The 14,541-nt window shown below is 51.4% G+C and overlaps 1 protein-coding gene across 1 annotated transcript in view; it reads left to right on the top strand.

Annotated features, from left to right (window-relative positions):
• SLC39A11 (solute carrier family 39, member 11) overlaps positions 1-14,541 on the top strand; it is a 291,460-nt gene that overhangs the window by 235,596 nt on the left and 41,323 nt on the right. The window contains exon 8 of the mRNA XM_010856086.1: positions 8,777-8,846. Coding sequence (XP_010854388.1) covers positions 8,777-8,846 — 70 coding nt within the window. The remainder of the gene's footprint in view (positions 1-8,776; positions 8,847-14,541) is intronic.

Here is a 14,541-nt window from a genome sequence, read left to right as displayed (position 1 = left end):
CCAGGACTGATCTCCTTTAGAATGGACTGGTTGGATCTCCTTGCAGTCCAAGGGACTCTCAAGAGTCTTCTCCCACACCACAGTTCGACAGCATCAATTCTTCGGTGCTCAGCTTTCTTCACAGTCCAACTCTCACATCCATACATGACCACTGGAAAAACCATAGCCTTGACTAGATGGACCTTTGTTGGCAAAGTAATGTCTCTGCTTTTTAATATGCTGTTTAGGTTGGTCATAACTTTCCTTCCAAGGAGTAAGCATCTTTTAATTTCATGGCTGCAATCATCATCTGCAGTGATTTTGGAGCCCCCCAAAAATGAAGTCTGACACTCTTTCTACTGTTTCCCCATCTATTTGCCATGAAGTGATGGGACCCGATGCCATGATCTTCATTTTCTGAATGTTGAGCTTTAAGCCAACTTTTTCACTCTCCTCTTTCACTTTCATCAAGAGGCTTTTTAGTTCCTCTTCACTTTCTGCCATAAGGGTTAGAAAGCTCTTAATTATCTTGAATTATCTGAGGCAGTATTCCCAAGGAAAAAATCCTATAAAACACAGGTTCTGCAAGATGTTAACAGGTGTTATCTAATAAAAGGGTTCTGGTGTCAACTCCATTTGGAAAACAAAGTTGTACAGGTTTCTTCACTTCGGGGAATTCTTCAGGCCTTAAAGGTTCATGTGAAATCTGAATATTCAAGGTTTCCAGAACTCATTAGGTTGGACCATATGAGATTGCTGTTTTATAGTCCCAGAAAAAAAAAAAGCACCAGTTAAATAGCAGTGATTTCAGGTGGTTCAACACAGTATTTGACTATAGAACCCATTTCCGTGGTCACTGGAGCTCCGTGGGGCTCCATTTGGAAAATACTGATGTGCAGGACCTTGGTTTTCCTTTTGGAGGAGGAGAGGAGGATGGGGCTGGAAAAGGAAATGGCAACCCACTCCAGTATTCTTGCCTGGAGACGCCGACGGACAAAGGAGCCTGACGGGCTGCAGTGCGTGGGGTCACACAGAGCTAGACACGACTGAAGTGATTTAGCATGCAGGCATGTACGCATGCGTGCAAGAAGATGGGGAGGCGGCTGGAGGGTTCACAGATGAGAATCTAAGTCCCACGGAAAGCCTTTCCACGGTTACAGCCCCTCCCTGGAGATCCTGGTATGACTGTCTCCACCCCCACCGCACAGCAGCCATCTGCAAACCACAGTCTAGGGTGAGAACACTCTAGAAGAACCAAACGTTTATCTGCTGGAGCAGGCCATAGGCCTACGTCCTCAATCCCAAACAAGCAACAGTACAGATGGGCCCTGAAAGCCAGGGCAGCCACAGCAAGCAGGAATGAGCAGACGCCACGGAGCCTGGAGCTCCCTTGGCCTTCTGGTTGTCTGTCTGAAGAAGAGAGCCGAGTTTGAGCAGGGTGGAAGGAGCGGCTGCGGTGGGTCTACGGACACAAGGTCAGGGCAGCACACACCGCTCCTTTGGGGACCTGACAGCGGCGTACCCGCGGCCGCCTGCTGCTGTCGACGGCCAGGCTGTGCTAATCTGAGGTTAGCCATGTGGGTGTCTTTCCCTGTGCCTGCTGGCCACCTGCATGTCTTCCTTGGAAAGCATCTATTCAGGCCTTCTGCCCATCTTTCAATCAGGTTGTTTGGTTTTCGAGCAGTGACTGGGATGCCGTGGATGTAGTTGGGTACTGACCCGTTACTGGTCGTATCATTTGCAAATATCTCCCCCCGTTCAGTAGGTTGTCTTTTCCTTCTGTCGATGGTTTCCGTTGCTGTGCGAAAGCTTTCAAGTGTAATTGGTGAAGCGCTTTCAAATCTCAGTCTTCTTTTTAGAACGCTGACCGCGCCCCCCCATTGGGGTCACAACAACATCATATTCCTCACCTCTATTCCCTACTCTCCAGGGGTAGCCCACATCTGTCTTGCATCCCCCCTCCCCACAAGAAACACAGGATTGCACATGTCAGGCAAGAGAGCAGGTTCTCCAGGAATGCAGGAGCTAGTGATGAAGCCGGTCAGGGGAGGATTTTCTGAGCGCCCGCTCATCTGTCTTGAGCATGTCTTGGATCAAATCTGACATTAATTAAAAGAAGGCCTCTGGGCTCAGAGCACCTTGCCGGCTGAGTTGAATATTTTATTAATATGTGGCATTTACACCGGACTTTAAATTTGCCAAGTGCTTCACGGTGATTTACGGTATCATCTTTGCCGCTCCTCTGCGGGTGCTGGCGTGCTCTGTCATCCGTCATCAATTTGCTCCAAGGCCATTCTCCACCCTCCTCTTGCTTGCTGCTCTTTTCACTCCTGCTTCTCTTGTTAGTTCTCAAGAGATGCTTCATCCTGGTGGGTTTAGTCCTAACCATCCTTCCAGCTTCCTTGCCCATCTGTTTTTTACCACAGTTAAAAGTAACAATTGGGAAAGAAAGGAAGGAAGGAAGGACAATAGTAGCTAATTAAGACCAGGGCACCGAAGAATTGATGGTTTTGAACTGTGGTGTTGGAGAAGACTCTTGAGAGTCCCTTGGACTGCAAGGAGATCCAACCAGTCCATTCTGAAGGAGATCAGCCCTGGGATTTCTTTGGAGGGAATGATGCTAAAGCTGAAACTCCAGTACTTTGGCCACCTCATGCGAAGAGTTGACTCATTGGAAAAGACTCTGATGCTGGGAGGGATTGGGGGCAGGAGGAGAAGGGGACGACAGAGGATGAGATGGCTGGATGGCATCACTGACTCAATGAATGTGAGTCTGGGTGAACTCTGGGAGTTGGTGATGGACAGGGAGGCCTGGCGTACTGCGATTCATGGGGTGGCAAAGAGTTGGACACGACTGAACTGAACTGAACTGAAGAGCAGGGTGTGCTCATTCACTCAGTCATTTCCAACTCTTTGCAGCCCCATGGACTTTTGCCCTGCAGGCTTCTCTGTCCATGGAATTCTCCAGGCAAGAATCCTGGAGTGGGCTGCCACTTCTTACCCCAGGGGATCTTCTCGACCCAGGGATCAAACCCAAGTCTCTTGCGTCTCCTGCATTGGCAGGTGGGTTCTTTACCACTAGTACCACCTGGGAAACCCTAGAAAATTAACACCTAGAAGATGGAATGAATGCCAAAAAGGAGTCAGGAAGGAGTCCACTTGGCCTTGGGACCATCCTCTTCAAATGGGAAGAGTTTAAAGCCTTAGGCTTGCTCTTCCTTCTCATCACATAGCAACCTGATTATATAGAGAATACCATGTTAGCACCCCGATATTGTAAATTCACTTTTTATCTGGATTGAATTTTTTGAATTGCCTTGAGAATAAATCATAAATGAAATATCATCTACAGAGCAATATCAAACGCTGTAATTTTTATAAAGGTGGAAATAAAGCAGAGGTGGGAAGCATGTGTTCCACGTTCCTCAACATTTATAAGGACACTCAACAGTAAGACTGATAAGGAAGAAACCATGGAGCCATCAACAGACTCTCTAAATCAATACTGTGATAAACTTAAGAAACCAATATGTTAATATGTTATTTAAAGTGACAGCGGTACCCATCAGAGAATTGAAAGTCAGAATTGTTAAGAAATATTTTGCCTCTTGGGAGTAAAACTAAGGATAGGAATTGGAGGTAGGGAAATTATTACTGTAGACTTTTTCTGAGCATTTTGTGTTTTTTTTTTTTTTCAAGGGAAAGTATATCACCATGATTAAAAAGCAGTAAGCAGTGTGATTGAAAGCAACCACTTTTTAACTTCAAAATAAGAGCGTGAAATGAAGCCTCTTTTTGTGCCTAAAGTCTTAGAAAAAGTAAAACTGGAAGATGGTTTAGGAAAAAACCGAGGTGTTGAAAGGGTGTGGGCACATCTCAGATGCAGGAAGGAAGGGCGGAGGTGCAGTCAGGCTTCAGGGGATAAATCAGGCAGAGACATAAACACTTCAGGGCCAGTTTTCTTGATGTCATTGTGCCCGTGACATTCTCTCCTCCTGTAGGTCAGCTTTGTCTACAAGACGTGGACTCGGGAGAACACAGCCCCTGACCTCTCCACGCTGTGCGTGATGACCCAAGGCTGGGTGGGCGTGTTCACCCATCAGAGCCACAACCACGTGGGGCCCACCCAGAAGAGCCCCGAGGGCCCCCACCTGGCAGCTGGCAATCACAGAACTGGGCTGGGGGAGGCACAGAGTTAATTTCCTCCTCTGTTAACCTCCCAGTAAGAAAACAAGGACCACCCCCCACCGCCCTCATGAGCCACATGCATTGTACTAGATACCATCTGCCTTCAGTGCCGCAAAGCATGACAGTGATCTGAGGCATCAAAGTCTTTTCTTTGTCTGGTTTTTGGAAATGCTTTGGTGAGAGTCAAGTATGGGGAGGGATAAACGGGGTTATTCATCATCCTAAAAGAACTGCCAAAGTCTAATTTCATGCAGAAGTCCTTCAAGGGGCTTTAAAAAAATGTCTCCTCCCAACTTCTTAGAGGAATCATAAAACCATGACTGTGTGCCCCCCGCACCTCCAAAGGTGCCCCCACAAGGAGTTAGTTGTACCTTGACTCTGCTTGCGGGGCAGAGTGTGGCCAGGCGCGCCCGCAGCGATGAAGGTGTGCCTCCCAGGCAGCTGGCCCCAGGGTGCCCTTCCCCGCAGCAAGGCCGTTCGAAAGCCACTGGTTCTTTGGTACTCAGGCCTCTTTATGGTCCAACTCTCACATCCGTACACGACTACTGGAAAAACCATAGCTTTGACTCTACGGACCTATATTGGCAAAGCAATGTCTCTGCTTTTTAATATGCTGTCTAGGGTTGTCATAGCTTTTATTCCAAGGAACAAGTATCTTTTAATTTCATGGCCGCAGTCACTGTCCACAGTGATTTTGGAGCCCAAGAAAATAAAATACATTCTTTGTGTAACCAAATCACTTTGTCGTACAAGAGGAATTAACAACGTTGCAAATCAACTATATTTCAATAAAAATAAGTAAGAAAATAATAAGAGAGAAAGAACTGGAGTTAAATCCACCTCTTCTGGAACACCTCTATTTTTCATCTTTCCCAACACTTAACTTCATCCCATATGAACAGCAGGGTTCACAAACCACAGTAGAAAAGTGTGTCGAACTACTTTTTCTAAAAAAAGGTAACAGTTTAAGTTGATAACTTCCATCCTTTATTAGACCTTTTCAAGACCCCATAGGAATTCCATGGCAATGGAATCCTGTGGCAATACCTGGCTGGACAGACCAATATTTTCTTTAATAAATGTATGATATTTCAGAGTTCCCATCTTCCTGGATTTCCTTCCCACAGGCCAGGAAGGGGAATTCACATACTGGGGGCCAGTCTCCCCCAAAGCCGCCTCCAAGCTGTGGGATCAGCTTGGGCACGAAGGCAGCCGGACCGCCCTGTGGTGTGTGAGTCCTTGATGGCCGAGAGGGGACACCTACTGCCCTGTGGTGAGCACTGCCCCCTCACCTGGCCTGATGTCCATCTCCCAGCTTAGCGACAATGACCAGGTGGGCAGAGGAGGGATCTAAGCTGAGCTTGACCGGCCCGCTTGGCGGCTCCTGAGGCCACCCCCGTGGCCCGGTGGTCCCATCCAGCAGCTGATGCTCCAGGATGGTTATGTGTCTGTTTTTCAGTGAGTGACCTGGGCATGAATTACGTTCAGACTTGCTCCTAAAGCATAAGTAGTGGTAAAGCATCATCTGGCTAGAAGGCCCATTATCGGACCACCCGCTCCTCTCTGCTCAGCCCCTCCGTCTCTGCCTGTCACAGTCCCTGACTGGGGAGTAGCCGCATGGCATGGCTGAAATACAGAAAGGGTGGAGAAATGATCTGAGATAGGGGGGCTTACTGGTTCCCACCTCCGGAACAAGAGAAAACTGACTCACACTGCAGGCAGAGGGGCACAGCCCAGGGGAAGGCCCGGGATTAGCTTGCTGAAGGGAGGTTGGGATGCTCTCTCCCTGGGTGGAGAGCTGGTCTCTGAAGGTGGAGGCTGCTCCCCGGTCAAGGAGGAACAGAAGGCCCGTGCCCCCTCCCCGTGGAGGGTGGGGAGAGACGGAGATTCAGGAGGGGTGGGAGATGGTGAGAGGCAGACCCCCACCCGCAGAAGAGCAGAATGGGCAGAGCAGGTTTGGAGCTTGTTCTCAAGTTTGCCCTGGGGACTCTGGCTCCCTGCGTCCCGGGGGCCTATAACCCCAGGTTTGGAAGTTGGTCTTCCTTCTCTCTGCACTCGGCTTAATGGCAGCAGCTGTGAAAAGAGGCCTGGCTTACTAATAATATTCCAGCCACTTTGGATTCTTGTCTTAATTATCTCCCTGATTTGCAATTTTGGTGGAAGCCCTGGGGTGTGAACACCAGTCTCATTTTTTCCTCTTCCCTGTTTCACCCAGCGGGTTCTTTCTACCACCAGCTGGTCTCCAGTATCTGCCTTCATTCCCGTATTTGTTGTCTTGCCGGGTGGGTCATTCGTCTTGGTTTCTCATTAGTTTAGCCATCAGGCACTCCTCCACCTTCAGACAACTGCAGTCATATTCCCTTCTTCCGTTACCTCTTCTTCCTCTCCTTTATTCCAAAACGGAAACTTGATTGGCCGACAGCCAAGATGTGCATGCGTGTGTGATCAGTCGTGTCCGACTCTTTGTGACCCTTTTGACTGTAGCCCTCCAGGCTCCTCTTTCCATGGGAATTCTTCAGGCAAGAACTGGGGTGGGTTGCCATTTTCTCCTCCAGAGGAATCTTCCCAACCCAGGGATCAAACCCGCATGTCCTGTGCCTCCTGCGTTGCAGGGTGACTCTACGTGCTGAGCCACCTGGGGGGCCACCGCGTGTGCATTTGGCGGCAGAGGCTGTGGTACCCGCTGTGGGTGTGGCCAAGCTACGGGGCGGGGCAGAGGCTGTGGTACCTGCTGTGGGCGTGGCCAAGCTACGGGGCGGGGCAGAGGCTGTGGTACCCGCTGTGGGCGTGGCCAAGCTTCAGGGCGGGGCAGAGGCAGGATGCGTTCCCTTTGCTCAGAACCTCCTTGGGATGCAGATACTCGGATGCCAGCCTGTGCTGCCCACACCTGGGAGAATAGCTGCAGCCCATCTCAGCCAACTGGGATGGTGAAGGGATTGGGGGACTGAGGGTCAAGCCTGGCCCTGCCCCTTGACACCCTGTCACTGTGGAGGAGCCCTTTCTCTCCTACGTTCGTTGGATAGCCTCCCCGCACCGCTCCCCGCCCCGCCACCACCACCACCTCCACCACCTCCAGAGCTGTTGGGAGCATTAGTAAGTCAAGTGCTAAATAACTAGAAAGGGTTAGTTTGCTAATTAATGTAAGTCCTATTGTCAGGGCTGCACTACCATTTACATTAAATGACTCATTCGAGCAGAATCTTTAACAAAAGAGCCACCAGCTGCTGTTTATGGTTTAGAAAAGCAAGTTTTCTCAAAGGGAGGGATTGGCCCCCCTGGTGTCAGGGAACCCAGGCCAGTCTCTGCTTAGCTTTTGACACCTGGTGAAGAACGTTGCCCCAGAGGAGACCACAACTTGCTGATGGGAGTGGGTTGTGGTCTGGGCTGTGTTGGTACAAAAAAAGATTGAGAACAGCAGACTTGGGAACACTGGGCTCCCCGAAGGTGGGAGACAGGCCAGATGGAGGCAGCTCAGATGTCCTCTAACTTTATCTTCTCGGGACCATGGACAGCTCCCGAGATTCCAGGGCTGTGTAAGAGGCTGCCTCCCCGTGGATCTCAGGGATGCCTGAAACCCTTAGACATATCCACCCTAGCCAGGCCTGAAATTCAGCCCCCAGTGGTATGTGGAACCTCGCCAAGGACATTCATTCTTTTTGAAGCTTGTGAGATGCATCAGGCAGTCCTGAAAGTTTTGAACTTTTATTATCCAAATTCCTCCCTGGAGTGACAGCTTCTGCAGTGCCCACCCTTGGAGGAAATCTCTGAAAGACAAAGAAAAGGACAAGAAACTATCAAGGCTGAGGAGCCTGGACCTCTGAATCAAAGCTCCCCCTTTTTTTGCAAGCATTTTGCAAGCAAAAAGGATTAAAACAGTCAAATTCAAATGAACTCCAGGACTCAAAAACTTCAGTTTCTCAACATCAACGCGTAATAGAAAAATCCACTGACCTTTACAAATGTAAGATTCATTCTTTACGTCGAGTTCCTTTATCTGCAAACAGAGCGGCACACCTGTTTCAGAAATGAGCCTTTGCAGGATCTGCTTTTAACCTGTGTTGTGTCATGCTGAAATCCTGTTATTCTGATTTCTTACGAAGAAGTGAAGAAACTGCCTGTTCTGAACAGCTGAATGAGTGTAAGCGTGTTGAGTGACTATAAAGTATGCAAAAAGGACCATAGGTTTGCCAGTGTGATGGAGTATGTAACTGTTTCCATGGTACCCCAGGGGTACCCCCACCAAGCGGGTCCGACCATGCATCTCCCTGCCCTGGTGGACGACAGCCCTAACCCAGCCCACAGCGGTCTGCTTGTTTTGGCTTTGTGCAAGTATTGTTGCTGTGTAGTTGCTCAGTTGTGTCTGACGATTTGTGACCCTGTGTACTGTAGCCTACCAGGCTCCTCTGCCCATGGGATTCTCCAGGCAAGAACACTGGAGTGGGTTGCCATTTCCTCCTCCAGGGGATCTTCCCTACCCAAGGATCAAACCCACAAGCCCTGAATTGGCAGGCGGGTTCTTACCGCGGAGCCACCTGGGAAGCCCGTATGCATATGTAACATTATAGAAGAATGATTCCTAATGCCTCGTGCGTCTTTATGTCTCTTTCAGAGGGTCTTGCGGTTGGAGTTGGATTTGGGGCCATAGGAAAGACGGCGTCGGCCACCTTCGAGAGTGCCAGGTAAGCAACACCTTATGCCTTGTTGGCACTGCGCCAGCTGGTGCCTCGGGTGAGCCGTCTGCACGGAGCTGTGCAGCACCCCAGCCCCCCAGCTCTGACTGGTGGAGGCGAGGAGGAGGGCAGGGGCGCTCACACCTGAGAGAGATGCTCCATCAAAGAAACAGGCTTATGCCAAGTTCTTCCAGCAAGCTAGCTTAGGGGTAGCTGTTTTGGAAACCAACCGTGGATGTAACTGCATGCTGTTTTCCAAACGCTGTAAATGGATAAATCAGGATAAGACAGTGTTCTGGGGGGTTGATTCCAGGACCCGCCGGCAGATGCTCGAATCCGCCAGGGCTCGAGTACTGTGATTGCCCTTGGTATTCGCTGGTCCCATATCCGAGAATTCAGCCCCAGGCGGATGGAAAGGCCAGAGAGCCACAAAGGCCACGGCTGGCCATCCCGACCCTCCCTCTCTTCCGAGCCCTCGCGTTCCTCTCCCTGGCTGCCTCCGCTCCCGATTTCCTCTCTCTCACGTCTGCTTCTTCCCCGGCTCTCCTGCCGGCTTCGTGTCCGCCGGCCCCTCCTGAAATGCTCATGTTCGCCGGCGCTCCATCTCCAGGGCCCCCCTTCTTCTCACTCGGCGCTCTCTCCCTGGCCGTTCTCCCGCAGCCCCAGGGCTTGATTCTCCGTTGGTCTCCCGTCACCACCAGGTACCTGGCTGAGCAAGCCAAGCTCACTGTCATCCTTGGGCCCCTGTTCCCCCCGTCTTCCCGAGATAGTCACCAGGCCTTGTGGGTTCTTCTCCCCTCCACCTCTCTCGGATCATCCAGAGCCGGGATAAGGCCACAGCCTCGGGACCATAAGGGGGCTTCGTGCAGATGAGCTGCCTGGTCCACTCGTGCCCACAGAACCAGGAGTACCCCAGCCTCCAGGCTGAAGGAGGGCGCGGTGCCATCCATCCAAGGGCAGAAGACTCAGATGCCCGCAGGGGACGAAGGATAGCACAAACGGGTGCAGGCGATCAGGTAGGGACAGGCAGGCGGGGCCGCTCGGGGGCGGATAGTTGGGAGTGGTGGGGTCCGCGGCGACTTTGGAACAGCTAGCACAAGCGCACTCTCAAGGTGCTCAAAACTTTTAAGTTAATTAATCTGTGGCCGCGCTGGGCCTGTGTCGCTCTGTGGGACGGCTCTCTTATTGCCTCGTGTTGTAGAGCAGGGGCTCAGCGGTTGTGGCGCGTGGGCTCGGCTGCCGTGCGGCATGTGGAATCTTCCCAGACCAGGGATTGAACCCGTGTTCCTTGCACTGGCGGGCAGATCCTTTACTATCGGACCGCCAGGGAAGTCCCTGGAAATCACGATATTTTGAAAACATAATTCGGCTCAAAGTGGTGGTCCGGTGGCCACTGGCTTCTGTGCTGAGTTCATTCGACTGCCCTCTGACCGGTACAATCTCAAAATCGACTTTTTTCCCCTGAAGGCAATGTTGCCGCTTCCTTCAATGGTCTGCCCTGGGTCTGTGGACTGTGGTTGCCAGGAACTACTTCCTCACAGAATCCCACCCTCCCTGCTCGGTCCCCACCTTTCCTGGGGTCTCTTTACTCCCCGTCGCATCCTTTCCTCGAGACCCTCAGCTGCCCTAGGGCCTCCGTGTGTCTGTGTAGTCACTGGGATCGCTGGGCTCTGATGCTACATGTGAAGGGGCCCGTTTGCTCCACGAAGCCCCGGACGCGGGCATGGGCTGCCATGTCGTGGGTCGAGGTTTTTTCCTTTTTCTCAATTCTCATTCCTGCCTGTCAGACTCGCAAGTCTCTCCCTCGCCCCGACTCCAGGGTCAGCATTAAACAAGACACCTATGACGATGATCCCAGGAGATGGTAGATGGGTGAAGCCCTCAGACTGTGAGGACCATCACCCAGACCTGGGGCTTGATTGGCCTCATCAAGCCTGCGGGCTGCTCTTCCTGCCCCAGGAGTGGTGGGGCGGGGAGGGCTTCATGCCCTGGCACAGCCATCCGATCTCCACTTGCCTTGGACCACGCAGACCGTCAGGACGGGCAGTGTTGGGCGCTGAGGGGCCCTCCCGAGTCCCGGGAGTCGCGCACGCTCCAGAGACGTCCGTGCCAGCCAGTGACAGCCTGCCCCAGGCACCGTGCTCACGGCCCGGCTTCCTGTCTGGTGGCACCTCATCTCCCTCGACATCAAGATGTCAACTCCAATGTTCTGTCACCGGCTCTTTCTGCTAAGCTTCGTGTCTCTGAAGAAAGTAGAAGAAAAGTCTTTTCAACCCAGCTCCCTGTTTCCTGAGACCAGACAGATCCTCTGAGTTATGTAAACCCTCCTCGGGGCTCTCCATTTGCGATCGAGCTGGGGAGGTGGGGCTGTTTTCAGCCTCATGAAACCCTCTGATAAACCAGCCTCCTTGGGGGGATTTTATGCCCCTCTGACTCTGCCCTCATTGCCCCTGTGTCCAGGGTATGGAGTGTGGGGAACGGTGGGGAGAGTGGGTCCGTACAATGCCGGCCACAGAGACAGAAGAAGGGTGGCCTCACGCAGACCCTGTCCTTCAGTCTGTCTGCCCCACTTACAGATCCATACACAGTTTGTGGTTTGGGTTCTTCCTTTCAAATTCCTCTGATCTTACTTCAGAACAGCCCCTGCCCCCAGTCAAGGCATGTAAGCCTTCTCTGCCCGCTCATGCTGCAGACCACGCAGGGTTTCGTGGGAGGCAGAGAGGAAGATAAAAAAGAGAAAGACAGACTAATGCTAGGGGGAGGGGGGGTGTAAAAACAGTCATCAGACGATTAAATGCATCTTTTGAAAGAGAGGTTTTGCTTTTTAAAATTCCAATTCTGTGTAATTAACAAGTGACGTGCCTAAAACGTTGACATGCAGAGGTGGAAGATAAAGGCATGACAAAAGACACGAGGTGAATGCTGATCAAGAGAAAGCGGGTATTAGCAATTTCAGTCTCAGACCAGGCAGACTCAAAGGCGGAAAGCCGCTGAGAGAATAAAGGTCAGTACTTAATGACAAGAGAGACAAGGTACCCGGCTGACATAATGATCCCGCGTGTGTACGCTTCCAGCAACATCAGCCTCACAAGGCTCAGGAAAAATGGTCAGAACTGCAAGGAGCAACAGTCAGAAGCCCAGTCGTGGTGGGGAGAACGGCTCCCCTCTCTGACACTGATAAATGGGTAATGTGCTAACAAAATGTGCGTAATGGACATATGTGGACCCCAACCCAGCAGTTAGGAAAACGTCAACCTTCTTCCCAAGCACACGGTGTGGGTGTTTCCCAGAAATGGTGACAGCACCGTGCCACAGAGAAGGTGAGAACACACCCAGGTCAATACCGTTCAGACCAGACTTTCTGACCTCAGCGCCACGTAATCGAAAAATAGCAACCAGATAGCTTAAAGCAATCGGTCAGTGGAGGCGAAGCCCTCAGGCACCATGAGATGAGCACAGGTAGGGGATGCAAACCAGATGGTCCAAGGAACCAGTGGACCTCAGGGGCGCTTCAGAGAACAAAGCGTTTCGTCAGGAGGGTGGGGGAGGTGGTTAAGAGCACGTGCAGCCTCGACCTGCAGGCAGGTGACATCACCAAGGGGGGTGCGGTTCACGTGGGAATTTATGGAAGTGAGACCGAAGGCCAAAGGAGAAGCACCTTCTTCAGCAAGAGGCTGACAACCTTGGTGGGTTCTGATGACAAAGTCCAAGGGGCAATTTGAACCTTGACGCCACTCAAGGGAAGAATTCTGGTGTGGGGGAGATAGACGGATCCCTGTGAAGAGTCCAGCGACTGGACAGATGCTGTTGACACCGCTGTTACCTGTTATTTTAAGAGCGACAGAGAAGTTAGAGGATGGCTCGATGATGGTGGGAATGGAGAGGCTGATGGGAAGGAGGGGGTTTAGACTCAGAACCGATAGGCAGCATTTGTCACCTGATTCTTTCATCGAGTGGGAGGGAGAGTTCGAGTTCAGGAGACGTAGGTAATCACATAGGTAAATGAGAAGGGCTGAGGGGGAATGAGGGACAGGTCTGCATGGATTTGGGAGGGGAAACGAGTTACCTGGCATATGCCTGTGATGTGTGGACCGAGCTAGCTGGGCCAGGCAGAGCTCTCCGTTTAGTGCAGGGGTTGGCAAGTGGGCCAAATCGGGCCCAACATTTGGCTTCTATAAGTAAAATTTTATTGGAGTACAGCCATGGCCAAGTTCACTATCCAAGTTGTGACACCAGCTACCAGAAAAGACTACATGTGTTTTTGTTAATTCAGTAAGTGGTGTCTGACACTTTGTGACCCCCATGGACTGCAGCACACCAGGCTTCCCTGTCCTTCACCATCTCCTAAAGTTTGCTCAAATTCATGTCCACTGAGTCAGTGATACCATCCAACCATCTCATCTTATGCTGCCCCCTTCTCCTCCTGTCCTCAATCTTTCCCAGGATCAGGGTCTTTTGCAAGGAGTCGGCTCTTCACATCAGGTAATCAGAATATTGGAGCTTCAGCTTCAGCACCAGTCCTTCCAATGAATATTCAGGGTTGACTTCCTTTAGGATTGACTGGCTTGATCTCCTTGCAGTCTAAGGGACTCTCAAGAGTCTTCTCCAGCATGTCAGTTTGAAAGCATCAGTTCTTTGGTGCTCAGCCTTCTTTATGGTTCAACTCTCACATCCATACATGACTCCTGGAAAAACCATAGCTTTGAGTGGAGGAGGAAATGGCAAACCACTGCAATATTCTTGCCTCGAGAATCCCACAAACAGTATGAAAAGGCAAAAAGACTACAGGTATGTGTGTTCATGTCACTCAGTCATGTCTGACTCTTTGCAACCCCATGGAACCCTGCCAGGTTCCTCTGCCCCTGGAATTCTCCAGGGACAAGAATACTGGATTGGGTAGCCATCCCCTCCTCCAGGGGATCTTCCCAACCCAGAGATCACACCTGGGTCTCCCGCAATGCAGGCAGATTCTTTACCATCTGAGCCACCAGGGAAGCCCTGCCATCCTTTGACTGAAGGAAGGAATGGCAAATCACTCCAGTATTCTTGCCACGAGAATCCCATGAACAGTAGGAAAAGGCAGCAAGTCCACCTGTGGGGCCCCAGTGAGTAATCTGTATATGGCTGCTGCCATCTAGTGTTCAGATGCTGTAGCTGCGTCGCCGCTCTGGCGCCCTCCCCATCACCAGCCTTCCACCTGGTCCGCCTTCCTCCCCCAGGTGGTGGCCTACATCTTCAGGGGACCTGTTCCAAACCGAACATCTCCTGGAGGAAGACGAGCCTCCGCCAGCAGTTCAAGGGAATCACGACTTTCTTCCTTCCGATCAGGTCCCGCAGCAGTTTCTCTTTGGTTTCACCACAAAGCCCTTCTCCATCCTGCCATTCCTTGGGGAGTTGGCCGCTTAAGTGGTTTTCCCTCCTGAAGTGTCATTACCTCCAGAGGATGTGTGCTCCAGAGAGGAAATGTGCCCTCAGCTCTTAACTCAGCGGCAGGCATAATTCAAACCAGCAGGGAGAGCGAGGCTATTTATGCTTCGGATTTGGCCTCACATATCGCATGCATCCTACTTAAGCACGAGTAGAGAGGTGTCTGTAATCCGAGAACACACCCTGACCGGCTTGCATGGCAAACATCCCACAGCTGGCTACGTGCAGCAGAGGAGGCTGGCCGCTGACCTGACGGTACACCCCACAGAATCCACAA

Source organism: Bison bison, unplaced genomic scaffold (genome assembly GCF_000754665.1).
Source record: "Bison bison bison isolate TAMUID 2011002044 unplaced genomic scaffold, Bison_UMD1.0 scf7180017864371, whole genome shotgun sequence".
Classification (NCBI taxonomy): domain Eukaryota; kingdom Metazoa; phylum Chordata; class Mammalia; order Artiodactyla; family Bovidae; genus Bison; species Bison bison.
This window is presented reverse-complemented; position numbering and strand designations above follow the sequence as displayed.